The sequence below is a fragment of the Microtus oregoni genome, unplaced genomic scaffold (genome assembly GCF_018167655.1).
Source record: "Microtus oregoni isolate MIOR12 unplaced genomic scaffold, Mior012 000057F_ref0000458, whole genome shotgun sequence".
NCBI classification, from domain to species: Eukaryota; Metazoa; Chordata; class Mammalia; order Rodentia; family Cricetidae; genus Microtus; species Microtus oregoni.
The window spans coordinates 117350-144484 of NW_024543833.1; the positions used below are offsets into that span (position 1 = coordinate 117350).

At 38.3% G+C, this 27135-nt stretch overlaps 1 protein-coding gene across 9 annotated transcripts in view; it reads right to left on the reverse strand.

Annotated features, from left to right (window-relative positions):
• Pias2 (protein inhibitor of activated STAT 2) overlaps positions 1-27135 on the reverse strand; it is an 81452-nt gene that overhangs the window by 27099 nt on the left and 27218 nt on the right. For all 9 annotated transcript variants that reach the window (XM_041639170.1, XM_041639168.1, XM_041639164.1 and 6 more), the window contains 4 exons: positions 19676-20150; positions 10922-11006; positions 4424-4474; positions 4230-4320 (listed from right to left, as the gene is read on the reverse strand). In XM_041639170.1, the coding sequence (XP_041495104.1) occupies positions 4230-4320; positions 4424-4474; positions 10922-11006; positions 19676-20150 (702 nt within the window). The remainder of the gene's footprint in view (positions 1-4229; positions 4321-4423; positions 4475-10921; positions 11007-19675; positions 20151-27135) is intronic.

The following is a 27135-nucleotide window of genomic DNA, read 5'->3' on the forward strand; positions in this document are numbered from 1 at the left end:
CCGGCACTAAGGACCGAAACACTTTTCCTTCACCCAAAGCATTACTATTGTCCTCTGTATTTACAGTTTAGCCAGATGATTTTCATATGCTCAAAATAACCTGGCAAGCTTCCATAGGGAAAATGCCAAGTGTAAATTCCCAATAAAGGAAGGTTTCCGTTCCCAACCAACTTCTGCATAGGCTTTGTATCCTTGGGAACTTTCTCAGACAAGATTCTCATAGAGCACCAAGAGAAATAAAAATGTATCAAAAGATAGATTAGGGCTAGGTGTTAGCACTCTAGAGCCAGAACAAAGCTGTTGGCTCAATCAACAGCATTGCCTCATTCTCTCCAGTTTGCATAAGGCCCAGCTTTTATTTCTTTAATCATTTCTAAAATGTAGCATCTGTAGAGCCAAGAAGAATCTGAGGCAAGTGCTGGAATCTGGAACTGGAGTTCCAGGCCATTCAATGTGACTTGCCCTATGTGAAAATTGAAAACTAAACCCAGGTCTTCTGCAAGAGCATCAAGAGTTCTTAATCACTGAGTTATCTCTCTAGTCCTTGGATTTGGACTTTTGGATACAAAATTTCATAGGGAATGTTGTGTCCTTCTATGGTACCACATCATGAAGCAAATGAAAGCTACTTGTCCCATTTTCAATGATTCATCAACCCAAGAACTTTAATCTGCACAATAAGATTTCCCATCAAGGAGGAAATTTCTCCCTCAAGCTGCTTTTACCCAGGTGTTTATATTATAACTGCAACAGGAAAAGAAACTCAGACTGTTGGTGAGTTCCAGTTTAAGCAAGAGACTTTGTCTCTAAAAATTAAATGGAGAATAGAGGAAAATATCCCAATATCAACCTTGGGCACATGCACACCCACACAGAAATTTAAAAATTAAACATGTAGCCAGTGCAGTAGATAAACACTTGCTGTACAAGTATGAAGACCAGAGTTCTGATCCCTGGGACACAGGAAAAAAACAGGCTGGCATGGCAGCCTCCTAGAATCACAACAATGAAGAGGAAAGACAAGATTCCTGGAGCAAACTGGCAGGAATTGGTAGCTCTGGATTCAATTAGATGCCCTGCCTCCAAACATAAAGTAGAGAGTGATCAAATAAGACACCAAACATGAACTTTAGGCCTCTACATGCATAAACATACATCAGTCTGAACACATGTCAACATGTGAACATAAAATACTACATACTTGCACATAACATATACATTTAAAGAAAAAAAAATGAAATCATCTTGAAGTGGGTAAAATAAAAGTGCTTTTATCACGTACTTGATATGTGGGAGTTCGAGGACACAATACTATCAAAGCAATTAATATTCCTTATTCCATTTACTTTGTGCATGCAATATAGCAGCCATCTGCAATGGGTCTACAATGACTGGATATTGTAACAGAGACACATATGTAAGGACTTATGCTAGGTCATAGACAAGTTATGTTCAAATTTACCATGGAAAATTCCATAATCCTATCAAGATTATCCCTGCAGGATCTGTTTTCAGCAAACTGAGATCAAGGCAAGAACAAGTCACAATCTTTTGTGCCCTATTAATGCCTTTTACAATAAGGTTAAGGTCCCACAAGCTCCAGAGCTCAATTCAACCCCCAAAGATCCACTGCATCTTTGAGGCTGTAGTATGCTTACAGGATTTGATGAACCTCAGAACCCTGCCAAGTACAAAGAGACACTACATTTCATTATCCCAATGACCAGTAATTGGGGAGCAACAGGTATTTTGAGCAGTTTTTCATCAGCTCCATGTGAGCTTGTCACCTGTTCCCTAAGATTTCTCACATATGGTGACACACATCTGTAATATTAGAGCTCAGAAGACAGGCAGGTAAATTATAACTAGGACAGCCTAGTCCACATACCAAGTGTCAGGCCAATCAGGTCTCAAAATAACAAGAAAGAAACTTTCATGAAGCATGTGGAGTTGATGCAAAATGCCAAGAGCCTGTTGCTTTCCCTCTTTGAAATGTGTCTGTCTTTCTCCCAGTACTCACATTCTTCCTGATATCTATCTCTACAAACAGCCTAACGTAAGGACTTAACAGTCGTTAGTGTTTTAGGGCAGACACCAACATTGTCTTAACAATGTCATAGGAATACTCCAAATATCTCATTTATTTTGTCTCAAAATGTCTAGAAGAGTAACAGAGACATGTCATAGTGAAGTTACAGACCTCATCCATTTAAATACTAAGCCAAAGCATGGTACTGACTGGGCCATTCAGAGTTTTGTGAAACTTACACAGATACACTGCACAGCCATCAGTCATTATAATAAAAACGCCAACAAGTTTAGGAAGCTCTGATACACTGCAAACAAACTCCATCAATGGCAGTCATATCACAATGGATAGGATGAGACTGAGTCTATAAACACTCAAAAAGGCTCCACAGTTTTATCTTTCTTCAAGGATAGTAAAAGAACTAGACAACGAAGAGTCCAGCAATCTTAGCACATACTATGAATTAAAAAGTAAATGTAGGGGGAAAATAATCACATAAAGTATGCACAGAATCGTCCTATGATTTGTGATTTTGCCAGGCTTCCTTTTTTCAAACATCCAACCACCCAACTGGTCATCCTTCAGCTCAAAGCAGAGGTGCTTCCTCCCCTGATTCAGATGTTTGTGCAATACACTCAGAAAAAGACAACTCTTCTGACTGTTAATGCTGAAGTCAGAAATCCAAGAGGCAAAATGTCCCATTGGGTTTTCGAGTCTCACAATGTATCCCAGACAAGCCTTGAACCTTAGATCCTTCTGCCTCAGGCTTCCACATGACGGGATTCCAGGTGTGTTGCCATGTCTAACTCACATGGCTTTTGAACATGTACAGATCATGTAAGGTAAGCAATCCTCCCAGACCGTGTGGACCCAGATCCTTTAATTTCCCCTTTTGTCCTCAAAGGATTGTCTCAGGCTTCAGTCTCTCAAACTTCTTCTACAAGAGTCAGTTACTGGTACAGCTGTGCTTAAGCTCTGTAAAATTCATTGAGTAGGCCAATAAATGTATTCGTCAGGTAAAGGAGCTTGCCATATAAGACTGGTGATCAGAGTTCAATCTCTAGAACCCATATAAAGATGGAGGGAACTTAGTCAAAACTGCATCTGACATCTACATGTTCACCATGGCACTTCTATGGAAGCACATGCGTGTGCGCGCACACACACACACACACACACACACACACACACATAAAATTCAAGGGACAAGTAATTTTTCAGGTCCCATATCAATGAATAAGACAAATGGCACACTTAGCAACTATGGAAGGTTGGTTTTCTTGGGGGTAGAGGGTAGCTTAGGTCATGAACAGTAATAAGCACTTGGTTCTTAGAGAACCTAGATTTCTGGACTGCACTGTATGACTTGCTCAGCTACTCAAAGGAATTACTCACATAGTCATTCAAAGTCAAGTCTCAAGCCTAGCAGGGATGTCACATAGCTTCCTTGTCTCTAATAGCTGCTTTTGCTGAAAAGGTAACTTGGAATAGCAGTGGAGTCACGGAGCATTTCCATGACAACAAATGTACACCTCTGCTTTGTAGTGCTCAATAACTAGGCACCCCCCCCCCCGAATTACAGTATTGGTAGCATTCTACATCCAATTTAGTAATGTATTCCAGTCCACAGTGGGAAATAATACATAGTACAGTTCAACAACTGAAGAGTTATTTTAAGACCCAAGGATTTGAACATTCCAGTAATCTCAGCCAGAAACATGCTATCCAAGTTCACACTATATATATATATATTCCAGAAGTTGCTTCATTGTTAGACAACAAGCCGCCAATCAATTATTCATTCCCTGGGATCCGAAGCATGATTCCTTAGGATCATCAAGGCCAAGCTTAGAATCCTGGATTCTGTTGCTATTTCTGCTTTCCTTGATAGACTCTACAGGCCAAACACAGCTAATCCAGAAATTCACTACAGCATGTTTTTGTATGCTCAAGTGCCCAAGTTCAGCAGTTAGATATGACCCAAGCCAGTGAAAACTTGCTTGAATTCTAGAACATTTCAGGCTTATCCTTTTTAATCTTCCTTAGGCCCCCAATCAGCCATTTAGTTATCCAAGAAGTTACAAGCATGTCTCTAAAGGTGGCTAGAAATATTAATTAGTACCAAGTTGTCACTGTTCCCACCCTTGCCAGTGTTTACACTAAACTTACATAAAAATCTGGTGAACTGAAAGCAACTTACAGGCAAAGGGAAGAGTTTCCCATTTACTTTTATACATAAACTATTGGGATAGTTATCTTCTTGAGGGCAACTGGTCTCTGCCAAGCAAAGTCTGTATTTAAAAAAACATAAATAAAAAATTGTTAGGGAACCAAAACATGCTTACATGTTTAAAATTCCAATGCACATAGCAATTAGGAAAATATCAAACTCACCGAAGCTGAACTTGGACTGTATAATCTCTCCTGCCACCTGGCAAAAAATCCCTATTGGCAAGGGGAAAAAAAAAAAAGAAAGGGGAAAAAAAAGAGGTTAAAAAAGAACAATAAAATTTCACAGACCAAGGGCTGAGGACATGACTCAGTAGGTAATGATTCAGATCCCAGGCACCCTGTTAAAGCTGGGGTGCTGTTTCAACAGTGAGCAACTACACCCACCCTATCCCAACCCTTGCAGGGGGCAGGATTTATGGAGACAGGATAATCCCTGAGACTTGCTGCCCAGCCAGTATAACTAGAATAACAAGTTCCAGGCTCACAGAGAGACCCTGGCTCAAAGAACAAGGTAGAGACAACAGAGGAAGAAAATCAACACTGACCTCCGGCAACCACACAGATTGTCATGAGTGAGTTCACAGGTGATCATTTAGACACACAATTTTTTAAAAAAAAATATTCAAAATGACACTAACCAAACAAACAAAAACAATGCAATAATTATAACTCCTACTTACTAATCATTCTTCACATCAGTTTTGAGGTATATTTTCAGTTCTTGGTGATAAAATATTTGCTTTAATACATAACAAATTTAGCCTGAAAAGAACATTCTAGTTTCTGGAGAAATTTACCGAATTAATCTACATGCTTAGTTGTTCTTCACCTTGATTGAACATTCTAACCACTTGGAGACTTTTTTGTATACTACAGTTTCCTTCATCAGGTAATTCTTATTGGCTTGAGTATATCATAGCTTTTAGAGCTACACAGGTGATTCTAACATAGAATTAAAACTAATGCCTACAGTTTCAAAATGATAATAAGGGTAATTTCATAACCATGTATCAAACCACAAACACAGAATCTTTTATTATTTCTGGAATATTTAGTATCAGAATGGAGTCTAAACTGAAGATGAACTGTTATTTTTTAGGAAACGATTAAACATGCAGAATATCAGGTCTTGTCTCAGACCTATACAACTAGAATCTGCATTTTCACAAGATCTCCATGAGCTGGAGAGATGGCTCCATGGTTAAGAGAACACAATGCTCTTCCAGACACCCAGATTCAATTCCCGGCATCCATATCAGATGGCCCACAACCACCTAAAGCCCAACTCCAGAGACTTCCAACTCCTCTGGTCTATGTCGGCACCTACACACACATACTTAAATCAAGAAAAAGAAGAAAACAAAACAAGATCTCCAGGTGACATGTATGCACATTACAATTCAGGAAGTATCTTTCCTTGCTGAATTTCTTAGGGTTACTGTTGCTGTGATGAAACATCACAACCAAAAGCGATTTGGGGAGGAAGGGGTTTATTTGGTTTATATTCCTGACCCATAGTCCATAGAGGAAAGTCAAGGCAGAAACCGAAACTGGGCAGGAACCTTCAGGCAGGAGCTGATGTGATGCAGAAACCATGGAACAGTGTCATTAATTAAGAAAATGCCTTACACTCTTACCTACAACCCAACCTTATGGAGGTATTTTCTCAATTAAAGTCCCCTCCTCTCGGATGACTCTACCTTGCATAGAAAAACAAAAAACGAAAAACTAGCCAACACACATGGTAGTATATGCCTGAAATCCCAGCACAGAGGTATGAAGATGAGAAATCTAAAGTTATCCTTAGCTAACCAACAGCTTTGGGTCAGCCTGGGCCTATATAACACCCTGTCTCAAAAGAACACTTTTTAAATTCAATACATAAAATCTGATAAAAATGAAGTATCACTCTTAACCATTGTTCTACATGTTGGATTGTACCAGGAAAAATATTAGAGTAGTCCTTTAGCCTTCACCTTGCTCGCTAATTTTTATTCTATAGTTCCCTGGAAGGCACAGCAGTAACTACTTAAACTCCCTAATCCCATATTTTCTGACCTGGGGCAAAAGAGTCAACCTTTCTATATTCGATGTCATTTAAAGACAGAAAATGACTACATCACTTCATCAAGTTACTGTGATGACTCAAACACAGTCATTCAAATAAATGCCTGGGCTTATTAAGGTGGGCACAGGAGTGTAAGCAGCTGCCTCCTGTCCCTTTCTTCCAATGGCCTACATCTTCCTCAAGCATTTCTTCAAAATATTCCAATATTCTATATACTACTGACCCCTTCTAAGCAATTCTTGATTAAATCATTCAAATATTCCACTTACTCAAGTCAAACAATTCAGTCTTGGACCTGAAGATTCAAAGGCAAATGAAACAGTTATCCTTAAAGATACATGCTAGTAGATACAACCAAAATAAAATGTGACAATTACTACAGGAAAAAGGGAAATCTGATTTGTCTTAAAAGATCAAGCTATGTGCCACAACCAAATTAGAACACATGATTGTACAAGAATAATTCTCTTTCTGTTTAGTGCTTCCAAGCATAAGGGGATTCTCAACCAGAGACAGACTGATGGGAACTTTGTGAGGTTGGGAGCACATGAAAAAGAAATACCAAGAGGCGACTGCAGAAAGGCATAAAATGCACAGCGCTGGAGGAGAGAAGACTGGAAGCCATGCCCCAGCCAAGAGAGGGAGGGCACAGAAAACAGGTGAGAGGAGCTGCAGATGACAAAATACAAAGAAGTCCTGCAACACAGGTTTTTAAACACCAAAGGGAAGAAAAAAAACAGATTTTTTTGATTACATGGTTACTGGGGGCTGGAGAGATAGCTCAAGTAGCTTGCAACAACTTACAACCGTGCACATGCAGGCACACACACACACATACTAACTCAGTAAAGCTTCCTAAGACACAAAGATTAACAGTGATCGTATCTCCTCACAGCCATGACTAAATTAGTTTTTTTAATATAACACCTTGCAGTGCCAATGGAAATTTTATTTAAATAATTCAGTTCATTAACAAGACTGCAATCTGCCATTAATCCCAACATTTAAGAGGCAGAGACAGGTAGATTTCTGTGAGTTCAAGGTCAGTCTGGTCTACAGAGTGACTTCCACGACAGGTAGGGCTACAAGGAGAAACTATGACTCAAAAAACAAAACAAACAACAAGACCGCAACCAGACGTGAAAAAGTGATTATGTCATTCCATATCTCACCTTGTTCCTAGCAATCACTCAGTGTTGACCTTAAGCAAAGATTTATCACTAGACAGATGTTAATGATACATTTTTATATAAAATGTACTTTTTTCTTTGTTGGCTTAGTAATATCTCAAAACTATTACAAACCAGTTTATTTATGTAAACATTACCCTGTGAAACCTAAAACTTTATAGATTATAAAATATTGAGGATTTTTTAAGATATATAATTTTGTCAGGCGGTGGTTGGCACATGCCTTTAATCCCACTTGGGAAGCAGATGCAGGTAGATCTTTATGAGTTTGAAGCCAGCCTAGTCTATAGAGTTCTCGGACAGCCAGGACAAACCCTGTCTTGAAAAACTAAAAAAACCAAACAACAAAAAACATTATGTAATTTTAATTAAAACACTATGATTAATCATCAAATCTACACACTTTCAAATGTTAGGTGGATATAATCACTTAGAAGCTCAACAATGCACACTTACATAATAAGGACTGAAATATCTGTCTATAAATACATATATGTTAAGCACAGAATTTCCCAAAGTTACTTGCTACAGTATCTTTTCTCTTTTTTTTTTAAAAAAAAAAAAAAACTCATGCTAACATCTCAAAAACATTCTTAAGGAAGAGGTAATAAAAGACCTCTCATTTGATTTCAAATTTTCCCTCTACTTTTCCCGATGGCCCCAGGACGTAATTTAACCTGCGAACCCTCAGTTCTCTAATGCCAGTCTTTTAAGAAGGCAGTTTTGGTGGCTGCTAGTGCTGCCCTGCCATAGAGCACTTGCTTAGCCACCTCTGAGGTTCCCTAGTGCCACAAGGGAAAGAAAAAGGCCATGAATAATGTATTAACAGCAAAAACAACTGTCTACTTTTCTCACCCTTTTAGAAAAGGTTGTTTTTCTGAGTATTTTGCCAGCACTTATGTAGTGTACTACTTGTATGCTTGTAAGGCACCAGAACCCTGGAACTGGAAATGCAACTGGTTGCGAACCTGGTGAGAGCTATGAACTAAACCTGGGTTCTCTGCAAGAGCAGCAAGCTCTGAACCATTGTGCATTTCCCGAGGACCTGCAAAATGACTCCCTCTTTAGCTGGAAATGATCGTACTACAGACTTCCCTTCTCTTTCCCTTTTATCTTAAGTGCACTTTTGCAGAGACAGAAAATGACTTTGAGTTTCTTTTCACCTAAATTAAATGCTACAGGACCTCTTTTTTCCATCCAAAACTGACAAAATTAACAACAGTATTTCTCCTGATTGGGGGTATTTAATATTTAGGCCAGGGAGGCACAGCTAATTTTTCCCTGAACTATTCTGGGTTTTGTGGTTTTACTGGTTTGTGGTCTTGGGTTTCTATTGTGCTGATAAACATCATGGCCCTAACAATCCGAGGAGGAAAGGGTTTATTTCAGCATACAACTTTTTTTTCCCTCACGTAGGATGGGTAATGTGCCCACTTCATAACAAGGTTTAATGGGCGGCATGCTCATGAACCATGAAAGGATCCAGCATAACTCTTTTTTTTTTTTTTTTTTTTTTTTTTTTTTGGATTTTGGAGACAGGGTTTCTCTGTGGCTTTGGAGCCTGTCCTGGAACTCCCTTTGTAGACCAGGCTGGTCTCGAACTCACAGAGATCCGCCTGCCTCTGCCTCCCGAGTGCTGGGCTCAGCATATAACTCTTAAACATTTCACTATTGAGGGAAGACAGGGAATGAACTCATCAGGGCAAGAACCTGGAGGCAGGCAGTGATGCAGAGGCCAGAGAGAAGTACTGCTTATTCAGCTTGCTTTCTCACAGTACCTACAAACTGCACCCAGGGGTGGCACCATCCAGAGAAATGGCTGTCCTGAATCAATCAGCAATCAAGACAATGCATTGCAGGTGTGGTGGTTTGAATGCTTCAGTCACCAGTTAGAGGAACTATTTGGGAAGGATTAGGAAGTGCATTCTTGTCAGAGTGGGTGTGGCCTTGTTGGAGAAGGTGTGTCACAAAGGGTGACCTTAGAGATTTCAAGACCCTGTGTCTGTCTCCCTCTTCCTCTCTTCCTCCTCCAATCTCTCTGCCTACAAATCAGGCTACCAGTTTCTGCTCCAGTGACTACGTGCTTCCTGCCATGATGATCACTATGATCACTGACTAAACCTCTGAAACATAAACAAGACCCTTTTAAAGCTGGCTTAGTCACGGTGTTTCACCACAGAAACCCTTAGGCCAATCTAGGGGGACTTTTGAGTTCCCTCTTCCAAAATGACTCTAGCCTGTGTCAAGCTGACAGAAACCTGGCCAGCACTTTTCTTTTTAAGACCAAGTGTCAGTATGTAGATCAGGCTGGCCTTCAACTCACAGAGATGTCTCCTGAGTGTTGGGATTAAAGACAAGTGCCACCATGCCCAGTTCAGCTTTTGTTCTTAACCAAGAATCATTAATGTTATTCACATTTAGTCTCAAAAATGTTTGTTTAGTTACTTTATCTTTGGGCTATTATCAAGTTCATTTTTACTCTGAAAGAGAATCTCCAGTAGCCAAAGTTGGCCTTGAATTTCTGATCTTCTTGCCTCTACCTCTGGAGAACTAGGCTCAAAGGCATGCACCACCATGCCCAATTTTCACAAGATCTTTTATTATGCTGCCCTATTTGTAATAAAATTTCCCTTTGAAATATTGAGGGTGATAGGAACCTTTGACCAGCACACAGAAGTTCCAAGGTTTGTTTCCAAGCACCAGAAATACAAATAAAACAAAAAAATATTCTGGCATATGTGACTAAAAAATGCTTGAGGTTTAATTCAAAGGTTACAACATTTTCTAATATACAGTATCTACTACTTGACTAATCTTTGTCAAACTATACTCATATTAGTTGAGAAATAGTCCAATTGGGACTTGGCAACATGGGTCAGTGGCAAAGGCACTCGATTCTAAGCCTAACAATCTGAGTTCAGTTCCTGAAGCCACATAACAGAAGAGAACTAATTTGAATTCTTGATATTCTGACATCACACATGTACCATGGCATTTACCACAAACACACACACACACAAATAAATGTATAAGTTTTTTTTTTAAAAAAGTAATAGTCAACCTTTATAGACTGAAATGTGAGCCCCCAAAGTTTATACATGGAAGTCTTCACTCACAATGACTGTATTTGTAATTGTCATCATCGATGCAATTAAAATTCTTAAGGTAACAGACATGGTATCATGACACTGTCATGTTGCATAGTGGAATGCATTACAACAGAAAAAATTCATGTGTGACACAGGAAATGTATAAGCCCCAAGGAAAGGCTTTTGGAGTAACAAAACATCAATACCTCAATCTTGGAATAAACTTCTATTTAACTCACCCAGTTATTAAGATAACTCTAGAAGATACACACATAACCTTTGAGAGAAAGTGTATTTAAAACATTCCTCTTACCTTGATATGCAAATCTCTCTAACTTGCTGAGGTGTCAAAGCAAAAATAAAAAACTTCTCTTGAAACCGTTGAATACTGCTTTGAACTGAGGAGGGAAAAAAATTTATTAGCAAATAAGCACCTGAAATAACCAGGAACTTGAGAAAGTGTTGGCTAAATCCTGGAATGTTCAAGGTTAAATTTAACACTCTAAACTTCAGTATTGTGTGAAATTGCATTCATATTTAATTCTAAGTAGTTATCCAAATGAGCTTACTTTTAAATACTTGATCATTCAGTATTCTAAAACATTAACTATATTGTGATGTCAAAAATACAATAAAATCATTCAAGATGACATTTCATTCCAGACTATCTCATGAGAGTCAGAAAAACTCTCTCCCAGTAATGCAATACAAAAAACTGATGTTTTGAGTAATTTCTCTGTTGTTTCCTATTTCAGTACTTTATATTTAATTACTCACAACCAACAAAAGAAAATCCAAATTTTCAGAACTTTAGGTAAATGTGGTAAATAGCAATTATTGCTTATAAAAGATAACCTTATAAATTGCTTATAAAAAAGAATTACATGGCAAAGTCACACTGTTAAACTATATTATTAAAAGCTAAAATGTACTGATAACTTCACGAAGAACTGTAACATGTCAATACTGCTGAATTCATTATTCACTGATGTTCTAATGTTCATTATAGGCACAGAGGCACATGGCTGTAATCTTAGCACTCACGAAGCTGAGGCAAAGGGATCCTGAGTTCAAAGCCACCTTGGGCCATATAGTGAGTTCAATGCTACAGAGGCCCTGTCCAAAAATAAATAAATAACAGAGCCCACTGACACATAGGAAGGGTAATTGACCATAAAATACTGCAACATCACCCAAGAGAAAGCAAAAGTAACTTCTGTATGTTAGTGTTGTAATTATCCCAGATCATGAACAAGGTGACAACTAAAATGTCTAAGGTCAAAAGGCCCTCCTTGTCAGTCATACCAAACCAAGAAAAATACTAACTTATTGAGTAAAAGCATGCGCACCTTATTGCAGAATTTATGCTTCTTAGAAATATAATAATGCTAATTCATATTTTCTCAGACTATCTCTAAAATGAGGAAAGAGAGGGGCTGTTTAAACATTACATGTGAAGAAGCTTTACATTACACGATATAATTACAGGACATAAAGTAAGAGTTTCCACTTCCTCAGTTCCTTCTTGCTCTTCTGTCCCTTTTGTATGGTTTTCCCTTTTCCTCTGTTAATTGTTAAGTTCATCCACGACCTCTTAACTATGAAATCTAATACAATAACCCATATTATGATATTGTAAGTGACCACAAAGTGATTAGAGGCTATAAAATGATTGCTTAATACACACAAGGCCCTAAGCCTAATCACTATCACAAACAAAGTGAACCAAGTAAACACATACAGTGTTTTCCATCTTATTTAATAGTATAAGCACTGGGTTTCTCTAGTCATAAATCTGAAAACATATAACACAAGTGCAGAGTGCCCAAAAAACAACAAAGTAAAAATGAGGTGTGTGCACGCACGCGTGCAAACACACACACAACATAAAAGTTTAAATCTTTCCCAATTAATATGAGAATTTTTTTTTACTTTTTATGACTGTTTTATAAACCAAATGTGAAACACATGTGAAGGTGTATATTTCTGGTAATCTGTATTAAGTCCTTGGGAGGGAGGGAGGGAGGGAGGGAGGGAGGGAGGGAGGGAGGGAAATGAGGGATCTGTCAAGATGGTACGGTTGTTAAGAGTGCTCAATGTTCTTACAGAGGACCAAAGTTAGACTTTTAACATCCACATCAGTTCCAAAAGGTCCAAGACCTCCTTCTCACTTTGATGATACCCGCATGCACTCAAAAAAAGTAAAATTTGGGCCAGATGGTGGACACCTTTAATACTCAAAGGCAGAGGCAAACAGAACTCTGTGAGTTCAACGCCAGGGCTACATTGTGAGACCCTTGTCTCAAAATAAGTAAATAAATGAAATATTTCGACGAAAAAAGCTATTGTCTGTTATATGCATTTTGCCACCTACTTGATAATAATGACTCTGGCTTGGTAAAATATTTATAGATAAAAAATTCGCATCTTAACATACCTTATTAAATATTCTAAATAAAATATAAAGTCTGTTAAGCCATCCAGTCCATTCTCTGGAAGTATTATATTGACATATTGTATTAAGCTGGCTTGTATTTTGGTCAAGACTGCTCTCTAGAAGTTGTACTCAGGTTGGGAGTGGTTTGTAAAGAGATGTAATAATTAGTTTCATTAGGGGCTGAAGAGATGGCTATCAGTTAAGAGCACTAGTTGGTCTTCCAAAGGACGGGGGTTAAATTCCCAGCATCTACATAGAGGTTCAACAATCTGTAACTCCAATTCCAGGGGATCCAATGGCCTCTTCTAGCCACCATGAGCAACAGGTATGCATATGGTACACGGACATAAAACTTTAAAAAATTTTAAAGTCTGATAGGTAGATTTGTGGCTCAGTTTAGGCTAACCTAAAATAGTGAGTGAGCTAATGTATTACATCATCTAAGACTGTGCTTGGCTTCCATCCCCATCAATCACTGCACCTGTCATCAAAGATCACTCTTTTGTTCTTTATTAGATTGTATCTCTGAATCAAAAGTAAATGGGTGTTAGAAAGAAGACATGGTGAGGTCCTCCTAAAATTCAACAATGAAAATAAAAGTAGCCCAATTCAAAACTAGGCAAAGAATTTGAAAAAACTTTTCTCCAAACAATGTACACTATAGCTAATAATCACATGAAAAGTTCTCAATTACTACTCTTAATTAGAAAAATCCGAGTGAAAACTTTAATTCTATGCTACTTTATATCCATTGTGTTGGCTACTATCCAAAATAAAGCACTCCTCCCAAAACCAGAACATTTTGGCAAGGGTGTGGAGAAAATTCTCATGCAAATCTGAGTTCACAGCAGAGCAAGAAAGTGTATGGAAAACAGTACCATAGTTGCCTAAAAATTAAAAACAATTACCATATGATATAACAATTCTACTTTTGGATAGAGATACTTATTGTCATGTTCATGAAAGTATTATTATTCATAACAGATAAACTATGAAAGCAACCCCATGTCCAGACAGACAAGTGGACAAGAAAAAGGCAGTATTATACAGTGGTTTGCAGCTTCAAGTGCTAAGGACAAGTATAGAGGACATTATATTAACTGTGAAATAAGTCAAGTAGCAAAAAGCCATACCGTATTATCTCACATGAGGTACTTATTGTGAAAATCAGATAAGAAGGCAGAAATGCGGCTGTCAGAAGCTGGAGGAGAAATGGAGAATGACAGCTCCATGGGCTCAGAGATTCAGTTTCACAAGGTGAAAGGAAATAGAGATGGCATGCTGATGAGTCACACGAGAATACACTCTGAAAGCCGGGTGGTTGTGGCTAAGCCTTTAATCCCAGTACTTGGGAGGCAGAGGCAGGCTGATTTCTGTGAGTTCGAGGCCAGTCTGGTCAACAAGAGTTAGGTCCAAGACAATAGCTACAGCAAAGTCCTGTCTCGAAAAACCAGCTGAAGAAAAAAAAAAACAAAACACTGCTTGAAATAAAAGGTGGTATTGAATTTCAAAAGTTTATAAAGATGCACAAAGGCTAATATTTACATACAATGGTAACTGGAGAAAATAAGGCCATTATATTATCAAATGCTATCAAAGTATCAAATTATATTTTTGATAATTTGGTTCTTCCAAACAACAGATGTCATCACTCTATTAATAACCAACCACTAAAAAAGTCAACTAAGGAGGTCAAAGAATTGAGATTTCTTGTATCTGAAAAATAGTAAAATGGCGTCAGAATTATGAAAAGAAGGAAATAGCTACTAATAGTCCAATTCCCAGAAGTCCTAATCTTGACTTCGGTATTCTTTATCTTCCAGAGTCCTGTTGTTTGACGTCTTCATCCCTGTAGTAGTAAGGGCGGCGGGGCTGCGTTCCCAGCACCCTAGCCCATTCTTACTGACATCACTGCTCATGTCTACCACGCCATCAAGTTCCCATGAGAACATGCGTGGAGTTAGTCCTCTTCAGCATGAGTTCCATCACCATTCCTCTGCTATAGGCTCCCAAGTCTGAATAAGCCATGTCTAAATTCCATTCGATACAGCCCTCCATCAACAAAAATCTTGGCTCTTTTCCTAGCAAACCTGTACTTCACAAGCCTCCTGAAGCCTATTTACTTTCTTCACTATTTGGTTTTACAATTATCCACTACAATTTCAACTTCTTTGATTAGTAAAAGCTCTCTCCTTTCTTGACATAAATTCTAATTGTGTGTGTGTGTGTGTGTGTGTGTGTGTGTGTCATTACAAGTTTCCTCAAGTCTCTATAAGAAAGCTTAATTGAATTCCCCATTAGCTAGGGCAATACAAAATCTGAGCATAATTTATAGTACTTAATCATAACTACATACTGTTATTACTCTGATCTGCTCACTTGTCAGTTCTGGGGATCAAATTTAGGGCCTCACACACGCTAGAGAAGTCCTTGACCCCTAAGTTCCAGCCCAGGACCCTGCTACAGTTTCACGCCCTCTCTGACATGTCTTGCTGTGCAGTCCTTTTGCTTCAGCCTCCCAAATTACAGGAATGTACGCCTTGCCCGGCTTCGTGTTTCCTTTTTCCCTGTTACTAACTCCTAAACTACATGACATTCTCCATAAAGTCGTCTCATATTTTTTCTACCTTTCCTACGATTAGACTACATGGCCACCTCCAAATTAATATTCATTAATTATCTGAGTTATTAAGATATGTTTGTGTTTTTATTTATTCAAATGATTTAAGCCATTCATTTTAATGGATTTAACATTAATGAGCATATCACTTTATATTCGTTTGATCATACTCAGGAGCTTACTGAGCATATCCTAATATGAAAGACTTAAAAGATATGAAAAGAAGCTAACCTACTAAAATGACAATCTTTGAGATTAGCAAGGATTTAAAAAACAGTAATACAATGTGAGGAACCAAGAAAAACAATACAAACACATGCTGTTAGAAAAAATAAATTAGCACAAAGCCTTTGAAGCTGTTACTAAACTTCACTGAACATCAAAAATTTAAATATTCATTTAAATATTCAATTAAATATTGAGCTCTTGGGCTCAACTTTTCATCTAGGCATTTTTAAATCTTTCATAAATATATATACTCAGAAATATAAGTAAAATGCTCAAAGATGATATGTATATAGAACTGTAGGAATAGTGCCTGACATTTCATATACTAAAATATTCTAAGTGAGCAAAAACTGTAAATGTACACCAGACTTCTGACAGCACCAAGGTAACAGACCAACTATAATCTAAAGACAGAATATACACTTCCAAAAGCACTAAGAGACTGTCCTGGTGAGAATCTCTATAGGGCAGGACTCACAGCTATCTAAAAAAGAATAATAACCCTCCTCAACAGGAAGACAACACAATGGCCCTACAACTGCAAGTCTTTTCAAATAGAGAATAGGAAAAAAAAATAAACAATACATTTAGACATGGCCAATTTTGAAATGTCTCTGCCTGAACCAGAAATGAGATCCTAGGAGACCTTCCCTTCCTGTGTTTCTGATGTTTATCATCTGAGAAGAATGGAAGAAAAGGAAAGTAAGTATTTGTTTATGGAAACAGTAACAAACATGAATACAGAGAAACATATGAACAGACTATTTTAGCTTGAGGATAACGATAAACAGATTATACACATTTCTAGCATTATAATCTGCTTATGAGCAAGATACAGGCTTTCTTAACTACTTTCCAAGATAAAGTATCTCCAGCTGAGCATAGTGGCACATCCTTTTAACGCCAGCACAGAGGCAGCAGTAGGTGAAATTCTATGGCCTTGAATTCTAGAACAGCCAACGCTACATTGAGAGACCCTGTTTCAAAAAAACAAAACTTGGAATGCCCAATATAAGTTTATTTTATTAAGTTTATTAAATAGAAAAAAAACCACTTTCCTGGACAGATGGTGGTGGCATAAGCCTTTAATCCCAGCACTCAGGAGGCAAAAACAGGTGGATCTGAGTTCAAGGCCACCCTGGGCTACACTAGGTGATCCAGAGAGAAAAGCCAGGTGGTGGTGGCTCACACCATTAATCCCAATACTTGGGAGTCACACACCTAAAGGCACTAGGAAGGTGGAGACAAGAAGGAATAAGGTTGGGAGGCGAGAGGAATATAAAACTGAAGGAGACAGGAGCACAGGGCATTCAGTCTGAGGATTCATGGAGACAGAATTTTGCCTCCCTTCAGTTTGAGAATTCAGTAGAGGTAAAAAGTCTCTCTAATGAATGGTTCCTTTACTTCTCTGACCTTTCAGTATTTACCTTAATTGACTCCAGGTTTTTTATTAAGACCAATTAGAACTAGTGTTACAGGCATGTGCCACTCACTGTATTCAGCTTTCTGTTACAGTGTTTTATGTTTGTTTCTATTGTATATGCACACAACAGAACACTTGTAGAGGCCAGATGGTAACTTGAAAGGACCAATTCTCTCCATCGTGTGGATTATAGATATCAAACTTGTGTCTTAAGGTCTGGCAATAAGTGTCTTTGATCCACTGAGGCATATTGCTTTCCCTCTAACAATAATTTTCAAAATAAAAAGTTTAAAGAAGCAAGTTTTCATATAAAAATTTAAAGGATATGTATTTTTTGTGGTGTTGGACATTACATACATCTGTATGTGTTCACACACATACACACAAACAATCAGAAACAACTTGAGAAGTCAGACATCTACTATGTGGGTTCTAGGCATCTCGGTTCAGGTTATCAGGTTCCACAGCAAACACCTTTTACTCTCTGAGCCATCTCACTGTTGTCAAAGATCTGTTTTTAATAGCATTAATAATGGCAAAAAGGCCAATGAGTTTACAGAATTTAAACTGTTAAAAATAAATAAATGAAACAAAGTAAGATACCAAGTAGCCATCTTGGCCTGTCAACAATCAGACCATCCTAACCTCATTACCAGTCCTGTCTGAAGACTTCATCCTGAGTCACCAAGATATATTGTACCACCTACATACATACAAAATAACAAATAAATACCCTTTCCCACTTTAGAAAAATATGTATAAAAGGCTTATTTTTAGATCAATTCTTTTAATTATGTGTACGTGCTTGTGTATGGGTATAAAGGTGTGCAGGTCACCTGGAGCTGTAGTGCAACTGCTGTGAGCCACCCTGATCTGGAAACTAAACTGCGTCTTCTGCAAAAGCAGTACTTACTATTACCCACTATGTCATCTCTTCAGCCTCTAACAGATAAATATGTGTTAGGAAAGCACCTGAAAACTACATTAAACAAAAGTTAGAGCTCTGGAACACTATCAAAAATATGATAGAGACATTATGGCCTTAAGTCTATTCCCAATTCACACAAAAGCAATCTGAGTCCTTAAGACATAAAAAGAATATAGGAGGTAGTTCTAGCCACAGGAATTAAGAGGGCAGAAGAATTAAACAAAAGACACACAAATTTGAAAGAAAAAAGTTAGCCAGGTGCAGGGATAGATCTGTAATCTAAGTTCTTGAGAGGCTGAGGCAGTAAAATAGCATTCCAGTCTAGCCTGGGCTACACACTAAGACTCCAAAAGGCAAACAAACAAAACAGTTGAGGATAAGCTCTATATTGGCTTTTAACATCCCTCCCTACTCAACTCTCTCTCTCACACACACACAGCTCTTAAAAATTAGAAAGAAAAAAACTAAAGGACATTCAAATGATGTAACATTTTTACATTAAATTTCAGATATGACTACAATAATTCTTTACTTGTACACTTAAATATTCAGCAACAATACCTCAATTTTTTAGTTCTAGTTTGTTCTAATTTAGTTCTAGTTTAGTTGTCTCATTTTGCCTTTGACACGGATCTTACTACGCAACCCTGGTTGGGCCAGTACTATGTATCCCAGGCTGGCCACATTCTCAGCGAACCTCTTGTCTCAGTTTCCCAAGTACTGGGACTATAGGCATAAGAAACATGCCTGATTTCTTTTTTTGTATTTTTTTCAACATTTATCTACATTCACATGTGCCAATGCGGGCAAGGGCATATAAGTTAGAGCAATACCTCTGGTATAAGTCATGTGTGTGTATGTCTAAGATTTTCTGTCTCCATTTCCCATTTCCCTGTAGGAACACAGAGATTACAGAAGCATTTGTCAAGTCTAGATCTATATGGGTTCTAGGTATACACACTCAGGTCCTCAAGCTTACTGCTTTTATGCACCAGGGCATCTATCTTCCTAGTCCCTTGATTTTGGGGATGGGAGTGATTTTGTTTTTGCTTTTGAGATAAGGACTTACTATGTAATCCTGACAGGCCTCAAACCAAAAGATCTCTTGGGTTACTGAAGACCACCATGCGTGGCTATCAGCTCTCTTTAATATTTGTAGCATTTATTTATCTGTGAGAGTGTGCAAGCTGTGATACGCGTATGCAGGATCAGAGAATGTGTTCCAGGAATAGGTTCTCTCCTCTCACCCTGCGGGTCTTGGTAACTGAGTTCAGACTCTCAGACTGGGCAGCAAAGGTCCTTACCCCATGAGCCATTTTACCAACTCTCGGTATTATTTTTAAGGTATTAACAGAAAATCATTAATAAATAGTTGGAGGCTGATTACTTTAAAACATTGTTTAATGATAAGTAATTTTTCTTAATACTTACCTAAACTTGTGGGCTTGATGAGAACATCAAGGACATCATAAAAAGGCAGGTTTTTTAACTGCACATCAGGATGGACAGGAGGAATGGGAGGAGATGGCTGCTGCATCTCAAATGTGGGCTTAGTGTCCTGAAGCAGCACAGAACCAACAGGAGATGATGGTGAATGAGGTGTAATTGAAGTAGAAGGCAACGAGTGGATTCCAGCCACAGCCAAGTCAGGTTCTACTGGTGATGAACTACCATCCAAACTGAAAACTGATGATTTGATTGTGGATAAATCAGAAAGTCCTTCAAGTGTCCGTGGGTATCGGCGTCTATATAATTCTCGAATTTTAATCTGAACCGCAGGGCTGCAGCCACTCTTCAATAAATGCAACGCCCTCATCAGGAGGTCATGTTTGCGCCCACTTTTATTCCGTCCAGCAAAGCCTAGTAACACTTGTAACTCAGAAACCCTAAAACTAGAAACCATATTCTAAAAGGGAAGAAAAAGAGAAAAAAAGACAAGTCATCATGAAGTATATTTTAAAAACCCATTAAATCATACTGTAAAATAAGATTTTTCTTGATAGTAATCAATATTTACATATACCACACCACTTAGAATGCTAAGATTCAAAAAGTTATCTTCTCTTGAAACTTCCATTTGAGTTATGTTAAATCAGATTTTGTTTTTTCTCTTTATGTTGGAAACCCACTCTTGGTTTTAATAAACATCTTATTGTCAGACTATGCTCCATTATAAATACCTATTTGTTTCTTCACTATAAATTCTTTAGCCAATGACAATGTTCTTTTTCAAAACTGAGACCTCATAATATAAAACAGTATTTGTACAAAATTGTTCACTAATTAAACAAACAACAAGCTGGATTTTTACGTAAGATAAAACTTTTAGTGTTGCTTAGTAAATCTACAAAATCCATCTGTAACTGGTATCCAAAGCCAATGCACTTTTAACCCATATTCAAATATTGAGGAACAGACAAAAAATTTTTTGGTTTTTCGAGACAGGGTTTCTCTGTGGTTTTGGAGCCTGTCCTGGAACTAGCTCTTGTAGACCAGGCTGGTCTCGAACTCACAGAGATCCGCCTGCCTCTGCCTCCCAAGTGCTGGGATTAAAGGCGTGCGCCACCACTGCCCGGCTGACAAAATATTTTTTAAAGAAACTTTAAAATATTAAGAATAAGGCAGACTGATGACGCACACATTTAATCCTGGCACTTGGGAGGACGAAGTGCTGTGGAACAATGGTTTTACCCTGTAAACATTTGTTTCTTGTACTGGCTTAATAAAAGGCTGATTGGCCAGTAGCCAGGCAAGAAGTAGAGGCGGGGCAAGAAGAACAGCAGAATTCTGGGAAGAGGAAAGATTCAGTCTGCAGTTGTCACCCAGACACAGAGGAAGCAAGATGAGAATGTCTCACTGATGAAAGGTACCAAGCCACATAGCTAACACAGACAAGAATTAAAGGCTAATACGAGTTATAAGAAGCCTGATCTAACAGGTCAACCAGTTTATAATTAATGTAGACCTCTCTGAGTTTCTTTGGGGCTTATCGGCTGTGGGAACAGGCAGGACAGAAATCTCAGTCAATATAGAAGCAGGCAGATCTCTGTGAGTTCAAGGCCAGCCTGGTCTACAAAGTTAGTTCCAGGACAGTCAGGGCTACACAGAGAAATTCTGTCTAAAAAAACAAAAATAAACAAAAAAATAAAACGTTAAGATTAAAAATCACATACATCCTATTTAACAGTAATCCTTCAAAAATGATTAAAAATTCCAACTTGGTATTCAAATGAGAATAAGATCTCTACCAAGTAAGGAGCAGAGTAGATAGAATTCTTAAAAATCAAGAGTAATCTCATATACTTACTGATTCATACTTGAACGTAAAACAAACATAATAAGCAATTCCTGCTTTACATATCTCAACTATTCAGTCACTAAATCTAGTAACTACTCTAAAGCTCTTTTAGGTCTAGCTATGAAGTAATGCTCAGTCAAATCTGAACAAGAGGTAAAGCACAGAGGTGAGATTTACCTGTGGCACACATGAATCATCTTCAAGAGAAAGGAAGAAACCTGAAGCCACCCATCCAAAACCTACTCTCTGGAGACCCTCATCTCTCTGTGGCTTGGGGTCTTTCCTATCCTACCTCATCAGTTAGGCATGAGACAGCCTGGATTCCTTTCTTGCAAGACTAAAGCTCTTAACCCCAGGGGGAAGGAAGTACCAACTAAAAAGACAACAGGGATAAGAGCTTAGAAATAAGAATGTGGAATCACAGGACTCTGAATTGTACAAGATAGTATTTACATTGAAAATTCTGCAAAGACAATGGTGTAAGGGTCTAGGAGACCCAGTGGAAAATCTGGAAACTGAAGTCTACATACAGGCGACAGGGACCAAGACTCAGAACCATGGATTCTTAGTCATGGTTTGGTAATTAAGAGCACTGGCTGCTCTTCAGAGGATAAGGGTTCAATTCTCAGCACACACAACAAGCAGGTCACAGGTGTCTCTCTGCAGACACCTGCACTAATATACACATAGCTATTTACATTATCTGTGTAGTTAAAAATAGGACTTTTTAAAAGATGCTATCTTTTTTAACTTGGCTTTAGCAGCAACTTTCATCCAGGTACTTTGGGAAGGGAGTGTAGTCAAGTCATCAGAGGCCTCAAGGGGTAAGGTTAGCCTGCTGTGAGAGTAGCTCAAGAATGGATTTTTGGCTATTTTTCTTCACCAATGTTTGATGTGTGTATCTTTAGTATACTCTTTTAAGCTGATTTTTGTTAGCTTTTTATTCTTATTCTACACTATGTATTTAGCTTCTACTTGCTCTGAAAAAAGTAATTTCTCTACAGAAAAATATTTGATTTTGTTTGTTTTTTTAAAGATGCACAGAACTAGGGATAACTCAATAGCAAGGCCTTTAAAGTCCTATTCACAAGACCCTGGTTTCAATCTGCAATACCAAAAAAAAAAAAAAAAAAAAGGAGGCAGGCAGGTGGATCTCTCTGAATTTAAGGCTTAAGGCTACCCTGGTCTACAAGGTGAATTCCAGGGTTATATAGAGACCCTATCTCAAAAACCAAAAGCCACAAAATACAACAAATTACAAAGTTAAAACTAGGAATATAATCCTATAATCCAATCTAATCACATTCAGTTAAAAACAAACTATAGAAAATTTTAAAGCTGTAGTGTATATGGAGACAAGTTAGACGCACCACATTAAAAAATATCTCATTAAGTAGGAAAATATTCTAGTTATCTGTAATCATCAATACACTGTTTTCTTGAAACTTTCCAAATGTTAATTAAGTATGAGACAGAACTAACAAAAAGTCTGAAATTTAGGTAAATTCTAGTTGATTAGAAATTGATACACATACAAAGCACGAACACAAAAAATAAAAGTAAATCTTTACAAAACAACATATTAGATTACAAAATCTATAAAACCCACAGCTCTAGACATCTCTCTAAATGTTTATCTATAATTATAGAAAATAGTTCAAGAAACAAATGGAATCAAAATCAACCCAAAAGCAGAGGAATTGAAGGATAAAGCAAAAACAATTAACTAGAAGACAAAATGAAGTTAAACCCAAGAACAAAAATGTAAACAAATGCATATTATTATGAATAATAAAAAGGCCAGGCATGATGACACATTCCTTTAAATCCCAGCACTCCAGATGCTGAAGCTGAAGATCTCTGTGAGTTCAAGGTCTTCTTATCTAATTCTACCACAGCAAGAAATACAGAGACCCTATATCAAAAACAAAGTGATGATAGTCATGATGATGATGATGACGGTAAAAGAAACTGAGCATGGTGATATATACCCGCTATCCTTGTAATATAGACATTGAGGCAGGAGGATAGCAAATTTGAAAGTAGTATGGGCTATGAAAGCTACTCTTCCTCAAAGAAAAAAGTAACGCAACAAGAACTTTTCAAGCACTCATGCCTAATACTCCAACATTGAGAAAGTTGAAGACAGAGTATAATCTCAAGATCCAAGGTAACAGGGTGAGCTACAGAGTATGTCATGTACACACACACACACACACACACACACACCACAGAACAGAGTCAAGCTGGAGATAGAACAATTGCTTACATGTACACTGTCTGAAGGAGGGAAAAAGGGATAAAAGTACTTTACTAGAAAAATGTAAAATATGTCATCTGATTCACTAAGAGGTAGTGATATTTTGTCTCCCACCTCCATCTATAACATACACAGACCAGGCAGTTTAGTGAGTAAATCCTGCCAAACCTCCAAGGAAAAGAAGAAATCCTATTTCCTGGACTGGTCAAGAAACTGTAAAGTTAATATTGAGCACATTTTAGCACACACAGTAATCGTCTCATTCTTACAGGGGAACTGATGTATAGCAGAGAGACTCTCTATTTTAAATAAATAAACATGGGCCAGGCATTGGTGGCGCAAGTCTTTAATCCTAGCACTTGGGAGACAGAAGCAGGAGGATCTTCGTGAGTTTGAGGTCAGCCTGGCCTACAAAGAGAGTTCCAGGACAGCCAGAGCTGATAAACAGAGTAACCCTGTCTTGAAGAAGGAAGGGAGGGAGGGAAATGGAAAAGATGCTGAACTATGTAAAATATTGATACAACTTCAGCAAGTGGGGGTTATGTGTGACACGACCTTTTCTGTCTTTCATGAGAGACAGAAACAGGTGTCTCTCATCCCAGATAGGGATGTACAAATACCAACAAAGTAGAATTTGGTGAATCAATGAGCTTTATTGTTATGGTTTTGGTCCCTTTAAGAGACAAGCCACACCCATTCCCCTCCCCATCCACTAAGGCAGGCTGATCTTCAGCTTCCCGCCTGAGCTCTTTCTCTTTTCCATCTTCCTCTCAGAGAGGCAGAGGCAGCTTCGCTTCTGCCTCTCTCCCCACTTCTCTGCTTCCCCCTTTCTCTGTCTTTTTCCTCTTCTCTCTCTCTCTCTCTCTCTCTCTCTCTGTCCCCCCCTTCACCCTTCCTCCTCCATAACCCCCTGCATAAACATTCAACCTCAACCCTGCTTGTCGTGTCTATCCATGTTTCTGTCTTCTGCCAGCCCGCCATCTGTCTCCCTACCTGGAACCAGCCATTGCTTGGGGACCAGCAGCCGTCTCTGCCTGGGGCCTACTGTCACGGCTTGGGCCACCGCTCTGGGACCGGCAGCCACTTCTGCCTGGGACTGGCTGCTCCCAGAGCCCTCTGTCTGCTGCCACATGGTCCGCCACCACCGCTCAGGCCACGGCTCTGGGACCAGCAGCCACTTCTGCCTGGGACTGGCTGCTCCCAGAGCCCGCAATAACCTTGCAGAAGCAGAACAGGCATGACCTCTCTGACCTTGTGGAAGGAATCCTTGTCTGTGGGCTCTGAGTCGTCGAAAAGCTTAGTCACCAGCCAAGATGATACAAGAAGATGGTAATTAAGCCTTTAACAAGTAGAGGGTTGGTGAAAGGTTGGGATTGAGGCCACTTTCTTTCCTGGATGCCATGATGTAAGCAGCTCAGCTTACACACATTCCCTGAAATGATGTTCTTCCTCACCACAAGACATAAAGAAGATATCAAGGAACCACTGACAGAAATCTCTGAAACCCTGAGCTAAAATAAATCTCAGGTTGATTACCTCCACTATGGGTATGACATATACAATGACATTCTTTCGAATAATTAAAAATGATTATAGTTGATAATTGCTTAAACTGAGTAATAAGAACAGACACTTTGCAGTCTTTGAAAATGCAGGAATGTTTCCTGGTTTGATTAAGCATGTCAAAGTTGGGACAAGACACACAAATGCTATTAGTTTCCAAACTTTCATTCAAATAAATAAAAATATTTATATATTTGAAGATGGGGTAAAAAAAAAGTTTAAGCCAAATACCAATTCATATAAAAGGAATCCAGGCTCTTTGGAGAAAAATGGTTCATTATAGGTACTACAGGTTTTGGTTTAAAACTATACGAAATAAATTTACAATATTTTACAACATTTTATCATACTAGAAAACAAAAAATTATACAAAACTGAGCAGATATTATTAGGACACAGAGGAAAAAAAAGAAAAGAAAAGCAACCTAAGTGGTCTCAGCCAGAATGATGTAATCTGAGAATTGGAAAAGAGTAATTACACTGGGTTGAAACATTAAATATACAATAAAATTTGCTCATAATGACGCTTAAAAACCTCACTGATTTCCTTTAGATGACATGAGAAATCAAATTATTATTCTAATGCTTATGAAAACCATTTAAAAAATTTACTGATTTAAGAACGAAAGCTACAAGACTTAAATAAATGACAGAAAAGCATCTGATAAAATTGTATTTATTCATGATATAAAAAACTTTCTTAATTAGGTAATGAAAACCTTGTCAACTGTCAACATGATAAATGACATGAGAAATCAATAACAAATATCCTATTAAAGATGAAACACTGAATCATAAATCTAAGGCCTATAAAATGAATATTATTTTGTCATTAAACATTATTCCATATGTAGGACCAAGCCACAACAAGCTCAATAGAGGTCTGAGTCTCAGTAGTTTATCCTAAGGCAGTACCTGGTTCCAAGTAAGACCACAAACTGAGCCTACCCAGGCATCACGCCCGGAAAAGACCACCCAAAGGAAATTCCTAAAGTTCCAAATGTTGTAGATAGGATCACCTGCCAGAACACACCCATCGCTTTTCACCAGGACACCCCAAGACAAATGTCAATCAGGATTGAACCGGTCACCCCACACACTGCTAATATAACTTTTCTGGGTTTTGCCTTTAAATAGTGTCCTCTAGAAGGGCAGGATACCTCCTCTAGCTGCTGTGCTGACGAAGTCCCTGCCAACTTGTAACATACACTATAAACCTTGCTTTTGCATTTCAGTGTGTCTGTCTCCCAGGTAGTCTTTTTGGGGTCCCCACGGACTGGGCATAACACATATATTCTAGGTAACATAACAAAGCAATGAAGTCTTTAAAGTAGGAGCTGGAAATGTAGCTCATGTAGTAGAATGTTTGCTTAGCATGTATGATGCCCAAGGTTCCATCCCCAGCACTGCATTAACTAGGCATGGTAGCACATCTGTAATCTTAGCATTTGGAAAACTTCATGGTAGCACTTGGAAAACTTAAGGCTATAAGACTCCCTCACAAATACAATCAAAAATTTTAAGAGAATAATAGTAACTAAAATACAGCAATATGTAGGAAAAAATTATGGACATACCATGTGGGATTGCTAGAGAGACAAGGCGGGGTTCAAGAAATTAACATAGGGGGCTGGAAAGATGGCTCAAAGGTTAAGAGCATTGGCTGCTCTTCCAGAGGTCCTGAGTTCAATTCCCAGCAACCACTTGATAGCTCACAGCCATTTATAATGAGATCTGGTGCCCTCTTCTGGCATGCAGGCATACACCTAG